This window comes from Oryctolagus cuniculus, chromosome 13 (assembly GCF_964237555.1).
Source record: "Oryctolagus cuniculus chromosome 13, mOryCun1.1, whole genome shotgun sequence".
Classification (NCBI taxonomy): domain Eukaryota; kingdom Metazoa; phylum Chordata; class Mammalia; order Lagomorpha; family Leporidae; genus Oryctolagus; species Oryctolagus cuniculus.
Window position 1 is genome coordinate 107,447,020 of NC_091444.1, and position 18,739 is coordinate 107,465,758.

General features: G+C 52.9%; 1 protein-coding gene across 6 annotated transcripts in view; it reads left to right on the forward strand.

The window, feature by feature from the left end:
• Window positions 1-18,739, forward strand: part of CUL2 (cullin 2) — an 85,337-nt gene that overhangs the window by 18,203 nt on the left and 48,395 nt on the right. For 3 of the 6 annotated variants that reach the window (XM_051833452.2, XM_070056153.1, XM_051833453.2), the window contains exons 2-4: window positions 6,914-7,054; window positions 13,588-13,690; window positions 18,245-18,339. In XM_051833452.2, coding sequence (XP_051689412.1) covers window positions 6,936-7,054; window positions 13,588-13,690; window positions 18,245-18,339 — 317 coding nt within the window. In that variant the 5' untranslated portion in view covers window positions 6,914-6,935. Of the gene's footprint in view, window positions 1-2,909; window positions 3,161-6,913; window positions 7,150-13,587; window positions 13,691-18,244; window positions 18,340-18,739 lie in introns of those variants that run through there. The other 3 variants (XM_017350716.3, XM_070056154.1, XM_017350718.3) reach the window with 3 other exon arrangements.

Below are 18,739 nucleotides of genomic sequence, written 5' to 3' on the forward strand. Positions count from 1 at the left end.
AGGAGCTTCTTCTGGGTCTCCCATGTGGGTCAGGGGCCCAAGCACTTGGCCATCTTCTGCTGCGTTCCCAGGCCGTAGCAGATCGGAAATAGAGCAGCCGGATCTGGAACTGGGACCTATATGGGACACCAGCACTGTGGGTGGAGGTTTAACCTACACCACAGCCCCAGCCCCCATTTTTTCCTTCTTTAAGCTTTCTGGTTTCTTTGATGTGTGTTCTCCCCTGCGTTAATGACTCTACAATAATGGTGATGGCAGGATTTTTAATTTGTTCCCTCCTTCTCTCCTAGTCTGCCTGTGTCTCTCTCCCCTACATTGTGTGCTCAGGTGTGTATTGAAATCTGATCACCCAGGTGCCTATGCTGCAGTGTGGGTTCTGCTGACATGCAGGATTAGTGGGTGAGCAGGTCCTGTCTATACAACATGGCTAGCATAGGAGGCTGCAGTAAATGGTAGCTGAAGCTGCTATTGCAACTTCGTTTTCCAGTCGTCAGTAAATAAGCGTACCAATTATAACTCAGATTGTGTCATCAAAACCTTTAAAAGAAAGCCTGATTGAAGTCAGTGTGAAAAGTACTTAAAAACCCGTTTAGTTGGCCGGCGCCGCGGCTCACTAGGCTAATCCTCCGCCTAGCGGCGCCGGCACACCGGGTTCTAGTCCCGGTCGGGGCGCCGGATTCTGTCCCGGTTGCCCCTCTTCCAGGCCAGCTCTCTGCTGTGGCCCGGGAGTGCAGTGGAGGATGGCCCAGGTCCTTGGGCCCTGCACCCCATGGGAGACCAGGAAAAGCACCTGGCTCCTGGCTCCTGCCATCGGATCAGCGCGGTGCGCCGGCCGCAGCGGCCATTGGAGGGTGAACCGACTTTGGGCAAAGGAAGACCTTTCTCTCTGTCTCTCTCTCTCACTGTCCACTCTGCCTGTCAAAAAAAAAAAAAAAAACCGTTTAGTTAAAAATTTCTAATAAACTAAGCATTTTATTTCTGAGAGCTCCTCATACATGTGTCAGTTCAAACGTATTAGAATGTATCCAGGTACATGCAGACAGTGAAGTGCTGTGAGACAAGAAATTCTTTATGTGTTACTATGGAATGTGGCACAGGTCTTTAGCCTGGGGTGCCTGGGTTGGCCGTCTGACGCTAATGTGCACTCCCAGAAGCCGTGATGGTGCTTGGGTAAGTGGAGGAACTGGATTCAGTCTGCCGACTGCTTTCTAGGCCTTGAAGAACCTGACTTCTATCCAGGCATGTCTTTTGTAGGCCTTCGGGGAGTGAACCAGCAGGTTGGAGTACTTTGCCTGCCTGCCTGCTCTCTGTCTCAAATTAAAAAAATAGATATATAGAATGCTTTCTCAAATATATTATATTTAAAATATGTTGTCTTACTTTCATCTATTTGAAAGGTACAGCGACAGAGAGAAAGAGCTCTTCCATCTGCTAGTTCACTCCCCGAATGCCTGCAGTGGCCAAAGCTGGGAGTCCTGGATTCAGTCTGGGTCTCCCTGTGTGACAGGTATCATCGGCTGCCCCCAGGGTACACACATCAACAGGAAGCTGGAATTGGGAGCGGAACTGGAACTCAAACCCAGGTGCTTCAATGTGGAATGCAGCACCTTTTTTTTTTTTTTTAAGTTTTTTTTTATTTATTTGAAAGGCAGTTAGAGGGAGAGACACAGAGAGATCTTCCACCCGCTAGTTCACTCCCCAGATGGCCGCAACAGCCGTGCCTGGGCCAAGCCAAAGCCATGAGCTGGAAGCTCCTTCTGGGTCTCCCATGTGGGTGGCAGAAGCTCAAGTCTTTGAGCCACCACTCAGCACACAAGTGCTGTGTCCCAGGGTGTACATTAGCCGGAAGCTGCAGGTGGAGCAGCTGGGACCTGAAGTGGAGCTCCAGTGTAGGATGTCAGTTTTGAAAGTGACAGCTTAACCTGGCACGCCACAACAGTGGCTCCCCACCCCCAAACATTCCCAACAACGTGAATGTTTACTACCACGTGCAGAGCCAGTGAAAGAAGAAGCAGATGTATGTGTCATTGTGTGAGAAGGGACTGGCAGACCGTGTATACGTATAGAGTAATTCCAGGCACCTCTGATGTGGGAGCGTGAGTGGGATGGAGACAGCCTGCAGTTTTATGCTGTGCTAACACGTGAAGGTACCTACTCCGCCCTCCGCTCATCAGATTGCTCTCAAAGTCCTGGTGGGGTTGTGATGTGTGTGCCCACTCTATCTGAGTGCACTTATGAACTGTCAGGTCAGAGGTGTTGGTGTAGTCACAGATTGTTACTGCTGTGTCTAGCAGTGCACCCCCCAGTAGCTGTCACTCCCCAGCTCGCTCTTTTCTGTCGGGGAGTTTGCCAGTTCGGGCCATTGCGTGTCTGTGGAGTGCTGTACCGTGTCGTCGTTGGTCACCGTGTCTTTGCCTTCATGTGTCGTTTGAGGCCCGTCCGTGTTGCGGCGTGTTTCAGTGCTCTTCTGCGTCCCCACCGTGGCCGGCCGGGGATGGGTCGCGTGGGCGCCCTGCGTGCCGTGTGGCTGCTTGCTGGTTAACACGCGAGGCTTTCCCAGTGCCGGCGTCAGGAACAGCGCTGCTGCAAGCTTTGTCCCTTCTGTGTGGACAGGTCTCGGGTTCTCCTGGGACCCGTGTGGGAGTGGCCGCCTCTGCTCTCTAACACCCTTCGCAGTGGTTGTAACTGAGTCCTGGTTGCTTAGGAATGGCACTGTAGTTGTGCAGGCTGGAAGGTCTGTCTACACGCGTTCTCAGACATGAGCCGTGAGCTGACAAGTGTCTGTGAGTAACGTCGATGTTTTCCAGACACAGTGATTAAATTTAGAATTATAAATTTTTAACAATTTATTTATAACATTTTGTTCTGCCATTTTTAAAAACTCATAGTCTGCTTCTTGTTTTTTCGAGGGTCTCTAACGCTCGTGGGCCATTGGCCCCAGCCCTCTGTGCCTGGGTGTGAAAGCCCCCTCCTGGCGGCTGTGGGAGACTGTGCTAGGACAAGGTGTGAGCTGTGCGGATCCTCAGAGGGACGCCCTGTGACTGAGCACGAGGACAGGCCTCAGAGGCACCCTGCGGCCCGGAAGGAGTTTGCAGCGTATGCCACACTGACCCTGCAGCCAGCTCCTGGCGCCTGCCCATATCCTGGTGACGTAGTCTGTGTGAGTGCACGCTGACACACGGCAGTGGGATTTCCCAGTGGCTCATTTCTCTTTAAATTCTCTTCAAAGATTTATTGATTTGAAATGCAGAGAGAGAGGGATGCCTTCCATCCACTGGTTCACTCCTCAGCTGACTGCAACAGGCAGGGGTGGGCCAAGCCAAAGCCAGGATCCAGAAACTCCATCTGGGACTCCCCCAAGTGTGGCAGGGACCCAACCACTCACTGCCTTCCCAAGCACATTAGCAGGGAGCTGGATCAGAAGTGGAGCATCCGTACTCGACCCTGTGTGCTGATAGTGGATGCTGGCGTCCCAAGCACATTAGCAGGGAGCTGGATCAGAAGTAGAGCAGCCGCACTCCACCCTGTGCGCTGATAGTGGATGCTGGCGTCCCAAGCTCATTAGCAGGGAGCTGGATCAGAAGCGGAGCAGCCGCACTCCACCCTGTGCGCTGATAGTGGATGCTGGCGTCCCAAGCTCATTAGCAGGGAGCTGGATCAGAAGCGGAGCAGCCGCACTCCACCCTGTGCGCTGATAGTGGATGCTGGTGTCTCGGGCAGTGGCCCAGCCTGCTGTGCCGCCAGTCCAGGCCTTAGTGATGGGTTGTTTTCTCAGGAGCCTGTGGTGTAGGGGTGTCTGCAGGTGGAGCTGGGAGAGTGCCATGGCTGTGGTCCCGCCTCTGTCTGCCTTAGGCAGACTCTTCCTGAATAAGTTGTCATTTAGTCAACGTGAAGAAGATGAGGGCCTTTGAGTTTTGCAGTTCTGTGAGCTTTGTGCTGGGCAAGCGGAGATGTAGCGGACTTGAATGCACTTGCGCTCTGAGGGGGTCAGTTTTTGACGTGATTCTCTAGACCAAGATGCTGGGGCTTCTCTCTGCTTGGCTTCCAGATGCAGGCGCCCATGCAAGCCTTGCTTCCTACCCACTCTGCAATGGGTCTGCGGGCTAAGCTGAAGTCGGGGCTGGCCCAACTCTAAGATCAGGGAAGCCTGTGTAGCCAGTGAAGTGACTTGAAGCAGCACGTGTAGTGTGGTGCCGTTTTCACAAGGGGGGACATGGGCTGGGACCACTGCCAGCTGTCGGTATGGAGTTCCCAAACCCCGCCTTCCCAGTGAGCCAGTGCCCTTGTGGGGGACGCGTGGGGCCCACAGGTGGCATGTAAGCTGAGGCACCTTGGAGAGCCAGGGAGCGCCGAGAGAGTGCCTTGGCAGCAGGGGCGCCAGGAGTGAGGGAGGTGCATAGGTGGGAGGGGCGGCAGGGAGAGAAGCCTTGCAGGTGGAGAAACCAGACAGGGAGGAGGCAGGGTGTTCCAGTCAGGCCAGTGTGTTCAGTGCCTGCCCGGCCGGGACGGGCTGCTGGACCACGGAGTCCAGGAAGGAAGGCCCCGAGAGGGAGCTGTGCAGGCGGTGTGGCCAGGTTCCTGCCTCAGGTCGGCAGGATTCGAGTCCTCAGAGCCCAGAACGGAGCCTGGCGGAGGAAGCCTCTGGTGAAGTGCCCGTGCAGCAGTGCGGCTCCAGCCCCAACTCCTTGTGACTCCGCCTCCTCGTCTTGAAGGTGGGGAGAGCTGGAGGTGGAGTGAGTTTGTCCAGTTCTCTCAGGACTGCACCGTGTGAGCACGCACAGCTGCACTGCCTCTGCCCGGAACCTGGGCCCAGCGGTGTCGGCAGGGGTGGGGCTGAGGTTAACTTCCTGGGGGAGAGCTGCTCCCCTCTGCACTCAGCGCCCCGACTCCAGCACACAGAAAGGCGGCCTTGGTATGATGGAGGGAGTGGGACGAGCTCCTGGGGATATTTCGCCTTCTGTGACCCCTTTTCCTGCTTTTCCCCACGGGAAGCCCTGTCCCTGACTCCTGTGAGGGGCCTGCAGCCGCCCTCTGCCCCTGTCCCCCCCCGCCCTACCCTACCCCTCGCCTTCAGCCATGTTGTTTCTCTGTCCTCTTTCCTCCATGCTGGGAGGCAGAAGGGAAGACATTCACCTTCTTTGGCCCTGACTGCAGGCAAGTGTGGTGCCTCACAGCCAGGCTGGACCTTGGGGACCCTGTAGCTGGAGCTGGCTTCTGCAGCCTTGGACGTGTCCCTTCCAGGGCCCAAGTGACCCCAGCAGGACCTTGGGGACTGTGTGGCTGGAGCTGGCTTCTGCAGCCTTGGGACACGTCCCTTCCAGGGCCCAAGTGACCCCAGCAGGACCTTGGGGGCTGTGTGGCTGGAGCTGGCTTCTGCAGCCTCGGACATGTCCCTTCCAGGGTCCAAGTGACCCGAGCAAGACCTTGGGGGCCGTGTGGCTGGAGCTGGCTTCTGCAGCCTCGGACGCGTCCCTTCCAGGGCCCAGGTGACCCGAGCAGGACCTTGGGGGCCGTGTGGCTGGAGCTGGCTTCTGCAGCCTCGGACGCGTCCCTTCCAGGGCCCAGGTGACCCGAGCAAGACCTTGGGGGCCGTGTGGCTGGAGCTGGCTTCTGCAGCCTCGGACGCGTCCCTTCCAGGGCCCAGGTGACCCGAGCAGGACCTTGGGGGCCGTGTGGCTGGAGCTGGCTTCTGCAGCCTCGGACGCGTCCCTTCCAGGGCCCAGGTGACCCGAGCAGGACCTTGGGGGCCGTGTGGCTGGAGCTGGCTTCTGCAGCCCCGGACGCGTCCCTTCCAGGGCCCAGGTGACCCGAGCAAGACCTTGGGGGCCGTGTGGCTGGAGCTGGCTTCTGCAGCCTCGGACGCGTCCCTTCCAGGGCTCAGGTGACCCGAGCAGGACCTGGGGGGCCGTGTGGCTGGAGCTGGCTTCTGCAGCCTCGGACGCGTCCCTTCCAGGGTCCAAGTGACCCGAGCAAGACCTTGGGGGCCGTGTGGCTGGAGCTGGCTTCTGCAGCCTCGGACGCGTCCCTTCCAGGGCTCAGGTGACCCGAGCAGGACCTTGGGGGCCGTGTGGCTGGAGCTGGCTTCTGCAGCCTCGGACGCGTCCCTTCCAGGGCCCAGGAGACTGGCAGGTGCAGCTCGCCGGCTGCAGGTTTTCTGCTGCAAGCCGCACAGTTTTCTTTGAGACTGTGGACTTTCCATGTCTTACAGTAGATGTGAGTGTTGTGTCCTCCACAAGTTGTCCCTTTTATTTGAACGTAAATATAAGTCTCCCCCTCTTACCTTTTGCAGAAACTGGTGCACACAGGAAGATAGACTGTTGTTTTCTTGTCTTCTTGTGTTCCCTTGTGTACCTTTTCCTGGTGAAGGAGTCAAACCACAAGAATTGGGGACCAAAGCCTTTTTGTTGAGTGTCTCATGTACACAAAGGTGCTTCAGAAAGTTCTTGGAAAAAGAATTGAAAGATCAGTGTTTGGGGCAAAACAATTGGAATCCATGCATAGGAGGGCTCTTCCGAAAATTCATAAAAATGCCTATCATGAAGAAAGCTGGCTGGTTGCCATGTTTTCATGACCTTTCTGAAGTACCCTTGTCGTGCCCATGGTGGGGCTTGGCCTGTTGGTCACTGGGTCCCAGCTCCCTTTCCTCAGCGTAACGAGCCTTGCGCATCCTTGGACGGCGCCTGTGATGGTAAGGATCTGTCCTGAACGCTTCCTGTCCCCTGGCATTGGGCACGAGTGCACGTATCCCAGGAGGTTCCAAGCACAGGAGCCAGCGCTGACTGACCGTGGTCTTCCCGTGTCCTGCCTCTGTTCGCACGCCTTCCGCGTATCCTGCGATTGAATTACCAGTACCTTAGAAACAGAGGACCGAGTTTGTGGAGTTCATGCTAACGTTGTTCCTTCTAATTGACAGGTTTCAACACTAAACTTGCACAATGTCTTTGAAACCAAGAGTGGTAGATTTTGATGAAACCTGGAACAAGCTGTTAACGACAATCCGAGCAGTTGTCATGTTGGAGTACGTCGAGAGAGCAACCTGGAACGATCGCTTCTCGTATCCTTTCGAGGCGGCTGTGACGGTTGTGCTGCCACTGTGAACTTGCTGACAAGGAGAGTGGAGGAAGCCCCTAGGAATGACCGCCTTCCAGTGTAACTGTCCAGATGTAGCATTGCTCACGTTCCTTCACCTCTTTCGTGGTCTTCAGTAGTTGATAACCTCTCATTCAGCACATGCTGATTGAGCACTCCGTCTGTTTTAGGTTTGGGGATACAATTGTGGACAAAGCAAACTCCTTTCTTCCCACAGTAATGAGAGAGGTAGATGATGTACAGACTTCCAGTCTAGTGCCAGTCCCTCACATAAGGTGGCGGTCAGTGTTGTGGGGAAGAACGGAGCAGGTGAGGCTGTGACAGTCTCCGGGGCACGGTGGGCAGCAGGACAGCTCCTGGGATGGTGGCCCTGGAGCAGGGCCAGGGACAGCGGCAGGAGCCAGGTAGATGTCTGGGCAGGAGTGTCGCAGCCGGCGTGCGAGGGAAGCACGTGCTCTTGGGCAGCGTCCACAGTTGTGAGTTGTGAGTTTCATGGCTGGAGCACCCTCAAACCAGTGACCTGTGTTCCTGCATGCCAGCGGCCTGCTGGCTACTGCCCTCAGCAGCGCTCCCGTGGGGTCACAGCTGCCTGGTGGTGTCAGGAGTGTCGTGTTCTTGAGAAAAGCCCTGGTGTCTGGCACAGCGAGTCCGCGAGTTCTCAGGGCCTCACTCTGTGAAGATGACGCTGCGTGGTGAGGTTCTCTGGCCCAGGAAAGCATCGATCGAATTCACCTCGGCGGCAGTGGTCCAGGCCGTGTGCTGGCTTCCTGCACTCTGGGCACTGAGGGTGTTGGGGAACAGAAGATGTAGCCTTTCTGGAAGTTTGCCAAGCGGTCCTGCATTCTCTGTGTTGTTTGGTGCCTCACCCAAACCAGCAGATTGGTAGGGCACATGTGGTCCCCGTCTTTATGGAGCAGAGAGGAGACGCGGGCACGTGGTCATGGGTGCGTAGACTTGAATGCAGGGGTTTGGACACCCAGTTCCCTTTGCTTGCCAGCCCACCTAGAGGATCATTAATAGGAATCCTTCTGTTGAAGAGCTTATTACTAAATCCATCTCTCAAATTAGCAGATTTTTCTGTGAACACGATGGCTGTTTTGGGGCGGGGCAGGATTTTTTTTTTTTAAGATTTATTTATTTATTTGAAAGAGTTACACAGAGAGAGAAGGAGAGGCAGAGAGAGAAAGGTCTTCCACCTGCTGGTTCACTCCCCAATTGGCTGCAACAGTTGGAACTGCGCCAATCCGAAGCCAGAAGCCAGGAGCTTCTTCCGGGTCTCCCACATGGGTGCAGGGCCCTAGGACTTGGGCCATCTTCCACTGCTTTCCCAGGCCATAGCAAAGAGCTGGATCGGAAGTGGAGCAGCTGGGACTAAAACCGGCGCCCATGTGGGATGCCGGCCCTTCAGGCCAGGGTGTTAACCCGTTGCGCCACAGCACTGGCTCCTCAATATTTTGGAAATGAAGCAATGCTCCGCCAAATTGTACCACTATGTGTATCTTAGTATTTGAACTTTGAGGGTATGCAATGTGATAGTCTGTGGACGGGCTTGGAGGGCACATGTGTGCAGTGGAACAGAGAACAGCCGTGCAGACGCCTGCTGCTCTCCACACAGGTCAGGAACGGGCCGCTGGGAGCGCTCCCCAGCCCGCCCCCTCTCGGGGCCCGAGCCCACTCTCCTGGGAGCCAGCCGCTGCCTTGGGTTTCCGTGGTTCCCTGCGTAGCCCTCAGTGGTGTGGTTCATTCTGTCTTTGAAGCTTTGACCGGTGGAGCTGTGCTGGGTACGTTCTCTGGCTTCACAGCTTCTGTGGGCTGGGCATGTGAGATTCACCCGTTGCAGGGGCTGAGATCAGAACCGTGTTGTGAGTCCCCAGTGAGGGTCTGGGCGCCTGCTGGGGTGCAGGGCTGCACGGGAGCTGCCGCTCTCCTCATAGGCCTGAGCTCACTCTAAGGAGGCTCACCCTGTGGTGTGAAAACCCTCGTGTGCCAGGCAGAACCTGGACTGTGTATGTGCCTGGCAGATGCTTAGTGAGGTGTCGTGAAGCACGGTACAGGTGAGTCGGATGCCTTCATGTGTGCTTGGCTAATATGTCAGTTAATAAGCAGGGCTCTCTAGCCCGATTCTTCACGGCCGGCTCCAGGCACGGTGCAAGGCCTCCTGATAGTAGGTGATGTGGAGTGCTGACGGCAGATAGCAGTGCCCCTACTAGCAGGGAGCAGATTAGCACACGTGTAGTGGCTTCAAAAGCATGCTTCGACCGTCTCGTGCTTCTGCAGGCCAGAGGCACAGGGCGGGACTGACCCCTCCGCTGGGGTCTCAGGCACACGGCGGGGAGGGGCTGGTACTGCTCTCTATTAGAACTTGGGGTCTCTCAGGCACACGTCGGGGAGGGGGCTGGTACTGTTCTCTGTTAGAACTTGGGGTCTCTCAGGCACACGGCGGGGAGGGGCTGGTACTGTTCTCTATTAGAACTTGGGGTCTCTCAGGCACACGGCGGGGAGGGGCTGGTACTGTTCTCTATTAGAACTTGGGGTCTCAGGCACACGTCGGGGAGGGGCTGGTACTGCTCTCTATTAGAACTTGGGGTCTCTCAGGCACACGTCGGGGAGGGGCTGGTACTGTTCTCTGTTAGAACTTGGGGTCTCTCAGGCACACGGCGGGGAGGGGGTGGCCACTCTACTCAGAGCTGTGTAGGTGCAGAGTGGCTGCTCTGGGAGGCCTCAGGCTGTGCAGGTTGGAGAAGGTTCTGCAGTCTCTGGATTCCCGACTCAGCGCGTGTCAGGCTCGTGGGTGCTCGGGTCGACACCGATGCTCTCACTCGCACTTGAGGGTTTCTCAGTACTCGGACACTGTATCCGTGTTTACTAACTGGCGACTTTGTAGACACTGCATTTTCCACGTGTTGCATTTTCATTTTTTCCCTTTGGAAATGTCAGCAAATCTATTAAATTGATTTTTATAGTCAAAGCCTGATTTGATTACTCTGATAATTTTCAATGTTGAGATGATGTTTTATTCCCATTGTGAAACCCTCCCGACTCTGGACCCACGATGGAGTGGGAGTCATGCTGTTGGACTCAGAACTGAGCTGTGGTTTAGGAAGTGCCTTTTAGTAGAGAACTTAGATTAAAATAAATGACTTTGCTGCTGGCCAATGTTATCTTTTGGTATCACCAAAATTATCTTTTTTTTTTTTTTTTTTTTTTTTGACAGGCAGAGTTAGAGAGAGAGACAGAGAGAAAGGTCTTCCTTTTTCCGTTGGTTCACCCCCTATATGGCCGCTACAGCCGGCGCACTGCGCCGATCCAAAACCAGGAGCCAGGTGCTTCTCCTGGTCTCCCATGGGGTGCAGGGCCCAAGCACTTGGGCCATCCTCCACTGCCTTCCTGGGCCACAGCAGAGAGCTGGACTGGAAGAGGAGCGGAGCGACTGGGACAGAATCCGGCGCCCTGACCGGGACTAGAACCCGGGGTACCAGCTCCGCAGGCGGAGGATTAGCCAAGTGAGCCGCGGCGCCGGCCTAAAATTATCTTTTAAGTACTTGAGAAATGACACATTGATGAACTGGGGCCCAGAAACTGTGATAAGTTGAACGTGAACCTGAAGGACTTGGGGTGGAATGTGGATTCTTCTTGTCTGGAGAGCGGGTGGTGCAGAAGTGAACGTGCGCACCTGCGTCCCTCCCGCACCCTGACCCTCATTCCTCAGGTGGAGAAGGCGAGCCCTGAGGTGCGACTCCTGGTAGATTGGATTCACATCTGTGAGATCTGAGTTGTGACAGTGTCATACGTGTGGCCATACAACTAGCCTGCTGAGCTAAAATGTGGCACTGAGTCGTTTTACTTCGTCGGTACCGTGGACGTTGCATATTCTAGAAAGTGTGTGTACAGTGCAGGGAGAAGGCATCGTGTTGGCTGAAAGTTCTGGGAGTGGGTGTTCAGTGATGCCACCCTGGTTGAGGAGAGTTGGTGTGGATCTGGCTGGGTTCAGTGTTTCCCAGTTGTAGTGTGAGTGTAACGTCCTCCGTTTGACACACGCCTGCACACGTGCGACTCTGTGAGCAGCCCCGTCCCTCCAGTATCTGGAGCTCTGCTTCCCAGAAGCACCCTTACTCTCTGCAGCCTAAACCCTTCTGTGCCCGACTTCACCAGGCTAGATTGATGAGCAGCTGAGTGTCTGGCCGAACAGAGCAGAAACGTGGAGATGTAAGTTATGTAGTGGGGCAGCTGTTTGCCCTTGAGATGAAAACATCCCACACTGGAGTTGTCTGGGTTTGATACCCGGTTCCAGCTTCCTACTAGCGCAGACCCTCGGGGCAGTGGTGGTGCTCAAGTCTTTGGTTCCCTGCAGCCCACCTGGGAGATGTGGATGAAACTCCCAGCTCTTGACTTCCACCTGACCCGGTCTCAGCCAGTGTGGACACTGGAGGAGTGAATCAGTGGGTGGGACCTCTGACTCATAAATAAATAAATAAATAAATAGTTTACAATGCTTTCAAGATTAGGACTTTTTTTTTTTTTTTTTTTTTTTTTGAATCTGTAACTGAAAGTTAGAGGGGCTCCAGGCTGTCTTCAGGAGCTGGAGGAGCACGTGGATTTGAAGCCCCTCCTCTCCCTGTGTCATACCAGGCTCAGCTTCTCTAGAGTTGATTTCCTGAGACGTGTTACATTCTTTCTTAGGATACATGCAAGTTGTTGCTTTCTTTGTAATATAGATTAGCCTTTTGATGAAGGATGTTACTGCTGGTGAACAGTTCTTACATCTTGTTCTCCGATAATTCGTGTTCATTATTGTTACTTAAATGGGTTAAAAATAATTTTTAATAGTTTGTTTCTTATTGAACATTTTTTCTACAAAAAAATCAGGCATGGTGGTGTTATACTACATGGATGATATTTTTACATTTTTTAATTTAATTTTACTTCATTTGAAAGAGAGCAGAGAGAGAGCTCCCCTCCACTGGTTCACTCCCCAAATGTCCATAAGAGCCAGGGCTGGGCAAAGCCAAAGCCAGGAGCCTGGAGCCGCACCTGGGTGTCCTATCTGGGTGTCAGGGACTGACCCAACTACTTGAACCATCACTGTTGTCTCTCAGGGTCTGCATTGTAGGAAGCTGTGGTCAGCAGTAAGCCAGGACTCAAACTTGGGGCTCTGATAGGGAATGCAGGTATTGAAGTGTTAACCACTGTGCCAAATGCCTGCCGCGTAAAGAATTCCTGGTTTAATGCAGCAGTATATTTAGGAAGTACACATATGCATACACATATGCATTTAGGAAGTACACATAATTGTAATGTAAAATACATCAGAGAAGGATTTCGACAGGCGCTGGGGAAGTTTGACGAAGTGCACTGGGCAGTGGCGTTGGTGGGAAGGGTGCTGCTCACGTGGGCAGAGCGCTTCTCTCCTGCTCGTCAGGGCCCAGACCTGGGCCTGGGAGCTAGCTGTGGACTGGGGCGATGGCAGGGTAGGGACAGTTTCTGCAGAAGGTGTAAGGAGCCTGTATCCCCAGCCTAATGTGTTTGTAAGCACAAGTCCGGCCTTTGTGTTAAGTGCCAGCACTTGAGTCCATCCTGCCTCGTTGGGCTGGTGACGTGCGTAGTGTGGGCCGACTGCTGTCTCCGGGGTCTGTGTGCAGCTGTCATGGGGGAGACCCGTGGTGAAGGCGACCCTCTGGTGAGAAGCCGCCGCTGTGCCACTGCTGTGGGGACGCACGTGCTGTTGCCTGCAGAGCACTTGGTGGTAGGCGGGGCAGCCCAGCCAGCACACGCTTTCCCGAATTCTGACCAGGTGCTGGGTCTGGTCCCCACATCGTAAACTGGCTTGGCCCCAAGTCTCTCTCTGTCCTGCTCACAAGTTAGCCCTTGAAGGTGTTGAGAGGAGTCATTAAAACAAGGACTCTTGAAAAGGGAACCGAGAGGCCGAGTGAGGCGGCGACTCCTGGGCCGGTAAAGCCCCCGGCTGCCAGCTGGGTTCTGGTTTGCACAGTGACGCCGCCACTGCTGTTGGTGCTTATTGCTCCTGACAGCACAGGTGCTGGGGGTGCTGGTATACAAGGGCCGGCCCCAGTCCTGCGACGTAGGGGAGCCAGCTGCCCAGGTGTGACCGCCTCTGCCCGTGTCCTTATTGGTCGTCTCTGCCTCTCCTCACAAAGCCTTACTTTGTAGGGTCCCGGCCACTCATTTCCATTTAGACCCCGTCTGATCCTAACCTCGCAGAGAAGAGCCATCGTCCTCACAGTGCCTTCCAGTAACCCAGCGACAAGGTGAATGGATACCAGCGGTGCTTCCTAGCGTGGTTATCTGCATCTGTCCTGTAAAAGCATTATAACATGCATATTACGATAATACTGTTGTGCTACTATGATATTGCTATGATAAGCCTAACCCATAAGAAATGAAATGACTTTCAGTTTTTAGTGCCAAGCTTGAGTTGCATGTCATTATGTTTTGAAACTGTGTCTCCAATGAAGATGAAAACCTTAATAATTTAACTAGAGATATCTATGCTTTATGTGTGGCCTATCCTGAACCCCTTGGAGAAAGACTATATACGGAAACTAAGGTTTTTTTGGAAAATCATGTTCGGCATTTGCACAAGGTAAGGTGTGAAGTACATGTGGTGTCAATGTGACTGTGTTGTTGTTTGACTGGTTCACTGATTCCCGGGCCAGAACGTAGACCGAGTTCAGGCTCTTGGTTTTGTTTCTTCAGTGCACTTTCTAATAAATGTATCTGAGGTCTAGGAGGCAAGCACTGTGTTACAAGGTTCTCTGAGGGAGCCCAGTTTACTTTCTCGAGGTCACGCAACCGATAATGAAAGAGCAGAGTCAACCCGGCTGTGCCTTGCCTCTGGGTGGTGTCTGCAGCCAAGGCTGCCCTCCCTCTAGAGTCCGCCTCTCAGTAAATCTCTCTGTCATGTTGTGTCCTCATATCCTTGTAAAATCTCCCCAGACCCCAGCGTTGAGAAGGGAAGTGACAGACAGCATGCTAGGGCGGTCTCTGAGCAGTGACGGACTGCCCTGTCAGGGGCAGCATCACGGACCTGACACGTATGCAGACATGAACTCTGCAGCAGACAGGAGCTGGGTGCCCTACCTCACTGCCTGCCTGGAGTCTTCACTCCACCTTCTGTTTGCTGTTGCAGCTTTGAGTTCATCCGTAAACTGGAGTAAAACAGCATACTCTATCAAGTGTGTAACCCTGCACATGGCCAGGAATAAACACTGTTAAACAACACAGAGCATCAGTAGGCTGTAGGGTGACGTGACATTTCCCTTAAGGGGCCCACGTTGTGGAGCAGCAAGTTAAGCCTCCACTTGCCCATATCTGAGAGCATGTTCGAGTCCTGGCCGCTCTGCTTCCGACCCAGCTCCCTGCTCATGTGCCTGGGGAGGCAGTGGAAGACGGCCCAGGTGCTTGGGACCCTGCACCCACGTGGGAGACCTGGATGGGGTTCTGGGCTCTTGGTTTTGGCCTGGTCCAGACCTGGCTATTGTGGCCTTTTGGGGAGTGAACTAGCAGGTGGAAGATGCTTTCTCTCTCCCCCTCTCCCTCTCCCTCTCCCTCTCCCTCTCCCTCTCCGTCTCCCCCTCCCTCTCACCCTCTCCCCATCTCCCCCTCTCCCCCTCTCCCCATCTCCCCCTCTCCCCCTCTCCCCCTCTCCCTCTCTCCCTCTCCTTCTCTCTCTCTGTCTCTCTTTCCTCCCGCCTTTTGTGCCCCCCGTCACTCTGCCTTTCAAATAAGTAAGTAAATAAATATTGCAAAAAAGCATTTAAAGGAAATGTGTATATTTGTTGTATATCATGTATACATTTTAGTGTTCTAGATTGTGCATTTATCAGCTCATAAAAGCAGTTTTGATAGTGGATACTTTCAAATGGTCTTAAAATGTTTAAGTTAGTTTTAAAGTTCTGTAGTAAACTAGTAAGCTTTGGGTAACTATATAAGACATTTATATATTTTGTAGTTTTTTATTTTAGTTGATTTTCTTTTTAAGATTTATTTATATTTGAAAGGCAGAGAAAAAGAGCAAGGCAGAGATCTTCTATCCTCTGGTTCATTCCATAAATGGTTGCAGCAGCCAGGGCTGGGCCAGGCTGAAGCCAGGAGCCAGGAGCTCCATCCAGATCTCCCGCGTGGGTGGCAGTGCCCGGGTATGTTTGCCGTCACTGCTGCCTCCCAGTTGCATTAGCAAGAAGCCGGACTGGCAGTGCGGAATAGCAAGGACTATCTGGTATGGCACATGGGTGTCCCAAGCTGAGCCACAGTGGCCACCCCAGTGTAACTTGTATAGAACTTTTTATCTCAAAAAAGTTTAGGCTTACAGCAAAGTTGCAAAAATAGTATAGAGTTCTCCTGTACTTTTCACCTTGTCAACATCTTGCATAACAGTGGTACAGTTGTTGAAACTAAGAATTTAACACTGGTATGATCATGTGGTTTACAAATGATACTGTGAGCAGTTTACGAGAGCTTAAACGCTTCAGTAATTGTATACGATATCTTTTCTGAGATCCTGTGACAAAACAAAGGGAGTGGTTGACTTATGTAGGATAAAGTAAATTGTTACGTAGCCAGCAGAGCTGAAGCAGTGTCACCTATGAGAGAGAAATTGATTCGATTGGGAGAAAGTTTGCTTTTAACCACTAAAGTATTGTATTACCATTTTATGTAATTTAGAGCATATAGGTTAGGAAAAAAATAAACATCACCTATAACATAACTCCAGAATTAATCACTGTATTTTTACATCATTTAAATGTATCTACGTTAGTACACATTAATGTATGTTTAACTTAATATATGTCTTTTGCATAGTTTTGCTTTGTATAGCCTTCATGTTTTTTCATTCTGAGAGACAGAGAAGGAGAGCTCCCGTCCTCTGGCTCACTCCTCAGATCACCTGCGATGGCTGGGCTGAGCCAGGCTGAGCCAGGAGCCAGGAACTCCATCCGCTCTCCTGTGGGAGGGCAGGGCCCCAGCTCCTCGAGCCAGCGCTGTGGCCTCCCAGGATGCACATGAGCAGGAAGCAGGGACTGGGAGCTGAGCCAGGACTCAACCCAGACTCTGATACAGGGTACAGATTCCTTATCAGCTTAGCCGCCAGGCCAGGCCAGCACCTCTCTCCCCTCCCACACTCTGCTTTGTGATGGAAAATGAAATCACAGTATTCACTTTGGAAGTCTGCTTTTTTAAAATTTTTTAAAAATATTTTATTTATTTGAAAAACAGAGTTACAGAGGGAGGTAGAGACAGAGAGACAGGTCTTCCATCTGCTGATTCGCTCCCCAGATGGCTGCAACAGCTGGAGCTGTGCTGATCCAAAGCCAGGAGCCAGGAGCTTCTTCCGGGTCTCCCACACGGGTTCAGGGGCCCGAGGACTTGGGCCATCTTCCACGGCTTTCCCAGGCCACAGCAGAGAGCTGGATCGGAAGAGGAGCAGCCGGGACTAGAACCGGCGCCCATATGGGATGCTGGCGCTTTAGGCCAGGGCTTTAACCCGCTGCACCACAGCACCAGCCCCTGCTTTTTATTTTTAGTGACGTTGTAAACTGCTTCCTTCATTACCAAACAGACTTTTGTGAGTTCTCCTGTGGGAGGTGCTGTCATCTCAGGCACGCCTTTGCTGCCGGGCATGCAGACTGCTTGATTTGTGTGATTTGTTTCTGTGAACACCTGCTAGGTAACCACATTTCTTAGGGCATAAATGCCTCAATGAGGCATTCCTGGATCGCATGCTTCTTGAATCATTTTTGATTTTATATATATATGTAATTTAAAGATCTGTTTATTTATTTGAAAGAGTAGAAAGGAGAAGACAGATCTTCCATCTGCTGGTTCACTCTCCAAATGGCTGCAACAGCTGGGGTCTGAGCCAAGCCTAAGGCAGGAGCCAGGAGCTTCCTCCAGGTCTCCCATGTAGGTGCAGGGGCCCAGGCACTTGGGCCGTCTTCTACTGCTTTCCCGGATGCATTAGCAGGGAGATGGATGGGAAGTGGAGCAGCCGGGACACAGAGGAGAGCCCATATGGGATGCCAGCACTGCAGGCAGACGCTTAAGCCACTGTGCCACAGCCCAGCCCCTGGTTTTGATGATATGTTAGCAGGTTGTTCTCTGGGCTCGTTATCTAATGTAGCCAGAGAACGTCGCCTTCTTCCCCAGCCTGGTGAGAGTGACTGCTCTTTCTAGTGTATTTACTAACCCGATAGGCAGAAGTTGCTACTTACAAGTTCTTTCTCTCATCCTAGGCCTTAGTTGTTAAAATTCTAAATTTAAAAGCATAACGCTGTATCAGAGATTTAGATAAAAGTTGAGGTCATGACTTGTTTCAGGTCATGTGGACAGCTAATAAAAGAATTATGATAAGAGAACCCCCATATCAGCGTATTTTTGTTGTGAGACCAGATTTCTAGATTTCCTTTAGAAAATGAATTCTCCAGAAGTATACCTGGGGAACGGCAGTTGTTTGGCCCGGTGGCTGAGACTCTGGCTAGGATGCCCCGCCCACCTTGGAGTCCTGAGTGTGAGTCTAGCTCCTGTCCATGCGGACTCTGGGAGGCAGCTGTGACTGCTGACAGCCGTGAGGAGACCGGGTTGAGTTCCCAGCTCTGTTGCAGGCATTTGGCGAGTGAGGCGGTGTGTGGGAGCTCCCTCTCTTTCTCTCTGCCTCTGAGATTTGCTTGACTCTCCTGTTTAGAAAGTAATAACTTTGTATGAAGTAAATACGAAACAGCTTATTCTGATCACCTAGAAGGGTCAGTTCTGTAAAGAGTCTGTTTACAGAAGTGAGTGATTGGAAGTGACAGATGCGCCTGGCAGGCTGGCTGGAGTCACACATCTGAGGAAGCGCCCAGAGGGAAGACATGTGCTTGTGTTCTAGCCCAGAGCACCGTCAGACCATCACCTTTTGTCCTTCTGCCTTGGGAAACAAAACGATTTATTCTCTGTTGTGGGTGCTTGCTTTCGTATCTAAGGCTCACATGTATTCCCCAGGCGCTTCATGCTTCCTAAAAGTCATGGAAACGCGACCTGTAATGTAATTTACGATGCTTGTGTTATGCAAGTTATTTTGGAACATTGTTTCTGATGATTGCGTAGTTTGCAGTGAAAATGACCAGTGCTTTCTGAATAAAAGTGTTTTCTCTTCATATAGAGAGTTCTGGAGTCTGAGGAGCAAGTGCTTGTAATGTATCATAGGTATTGGGAAGAGTACAGCAAGGGCGCAGACTATATGGACTGCCTGTACAGGTCAGTGTGCTTTCCCTGCCGACTCCCCGGGTGCCCGCACTCGGGAACCGTCCCCTTGCGATGCTGTCACTCGGGCTCTCTGCCCCGCGGCTTGGGTGGGTAGCTGGGAGCCCGGCGGGGTGTGGTATGGACCGGATCTCCGGGGATGGCTGCTGCTCACACATTCCGGACTCTCAGCACTTGGTAAGCCTCAGAGGGGAGATCCGCTGGGTGAACCCGCAGTGGAGGGAACGCAAGCCTGGGCCCCACGGCTCCCGCCGTCAGACTGTGTTTCCTGGACGCGCTGCGGAGTCCTTGTCGGTTTCCCTCACCGCGGCCCACAGTGCTGCTCCTGCTGTGGCACCGTCTGGTTGCTTTCCTTCCTTTCTCAAGATGGCTGCTTCCAGCACGTTCTTCCCAC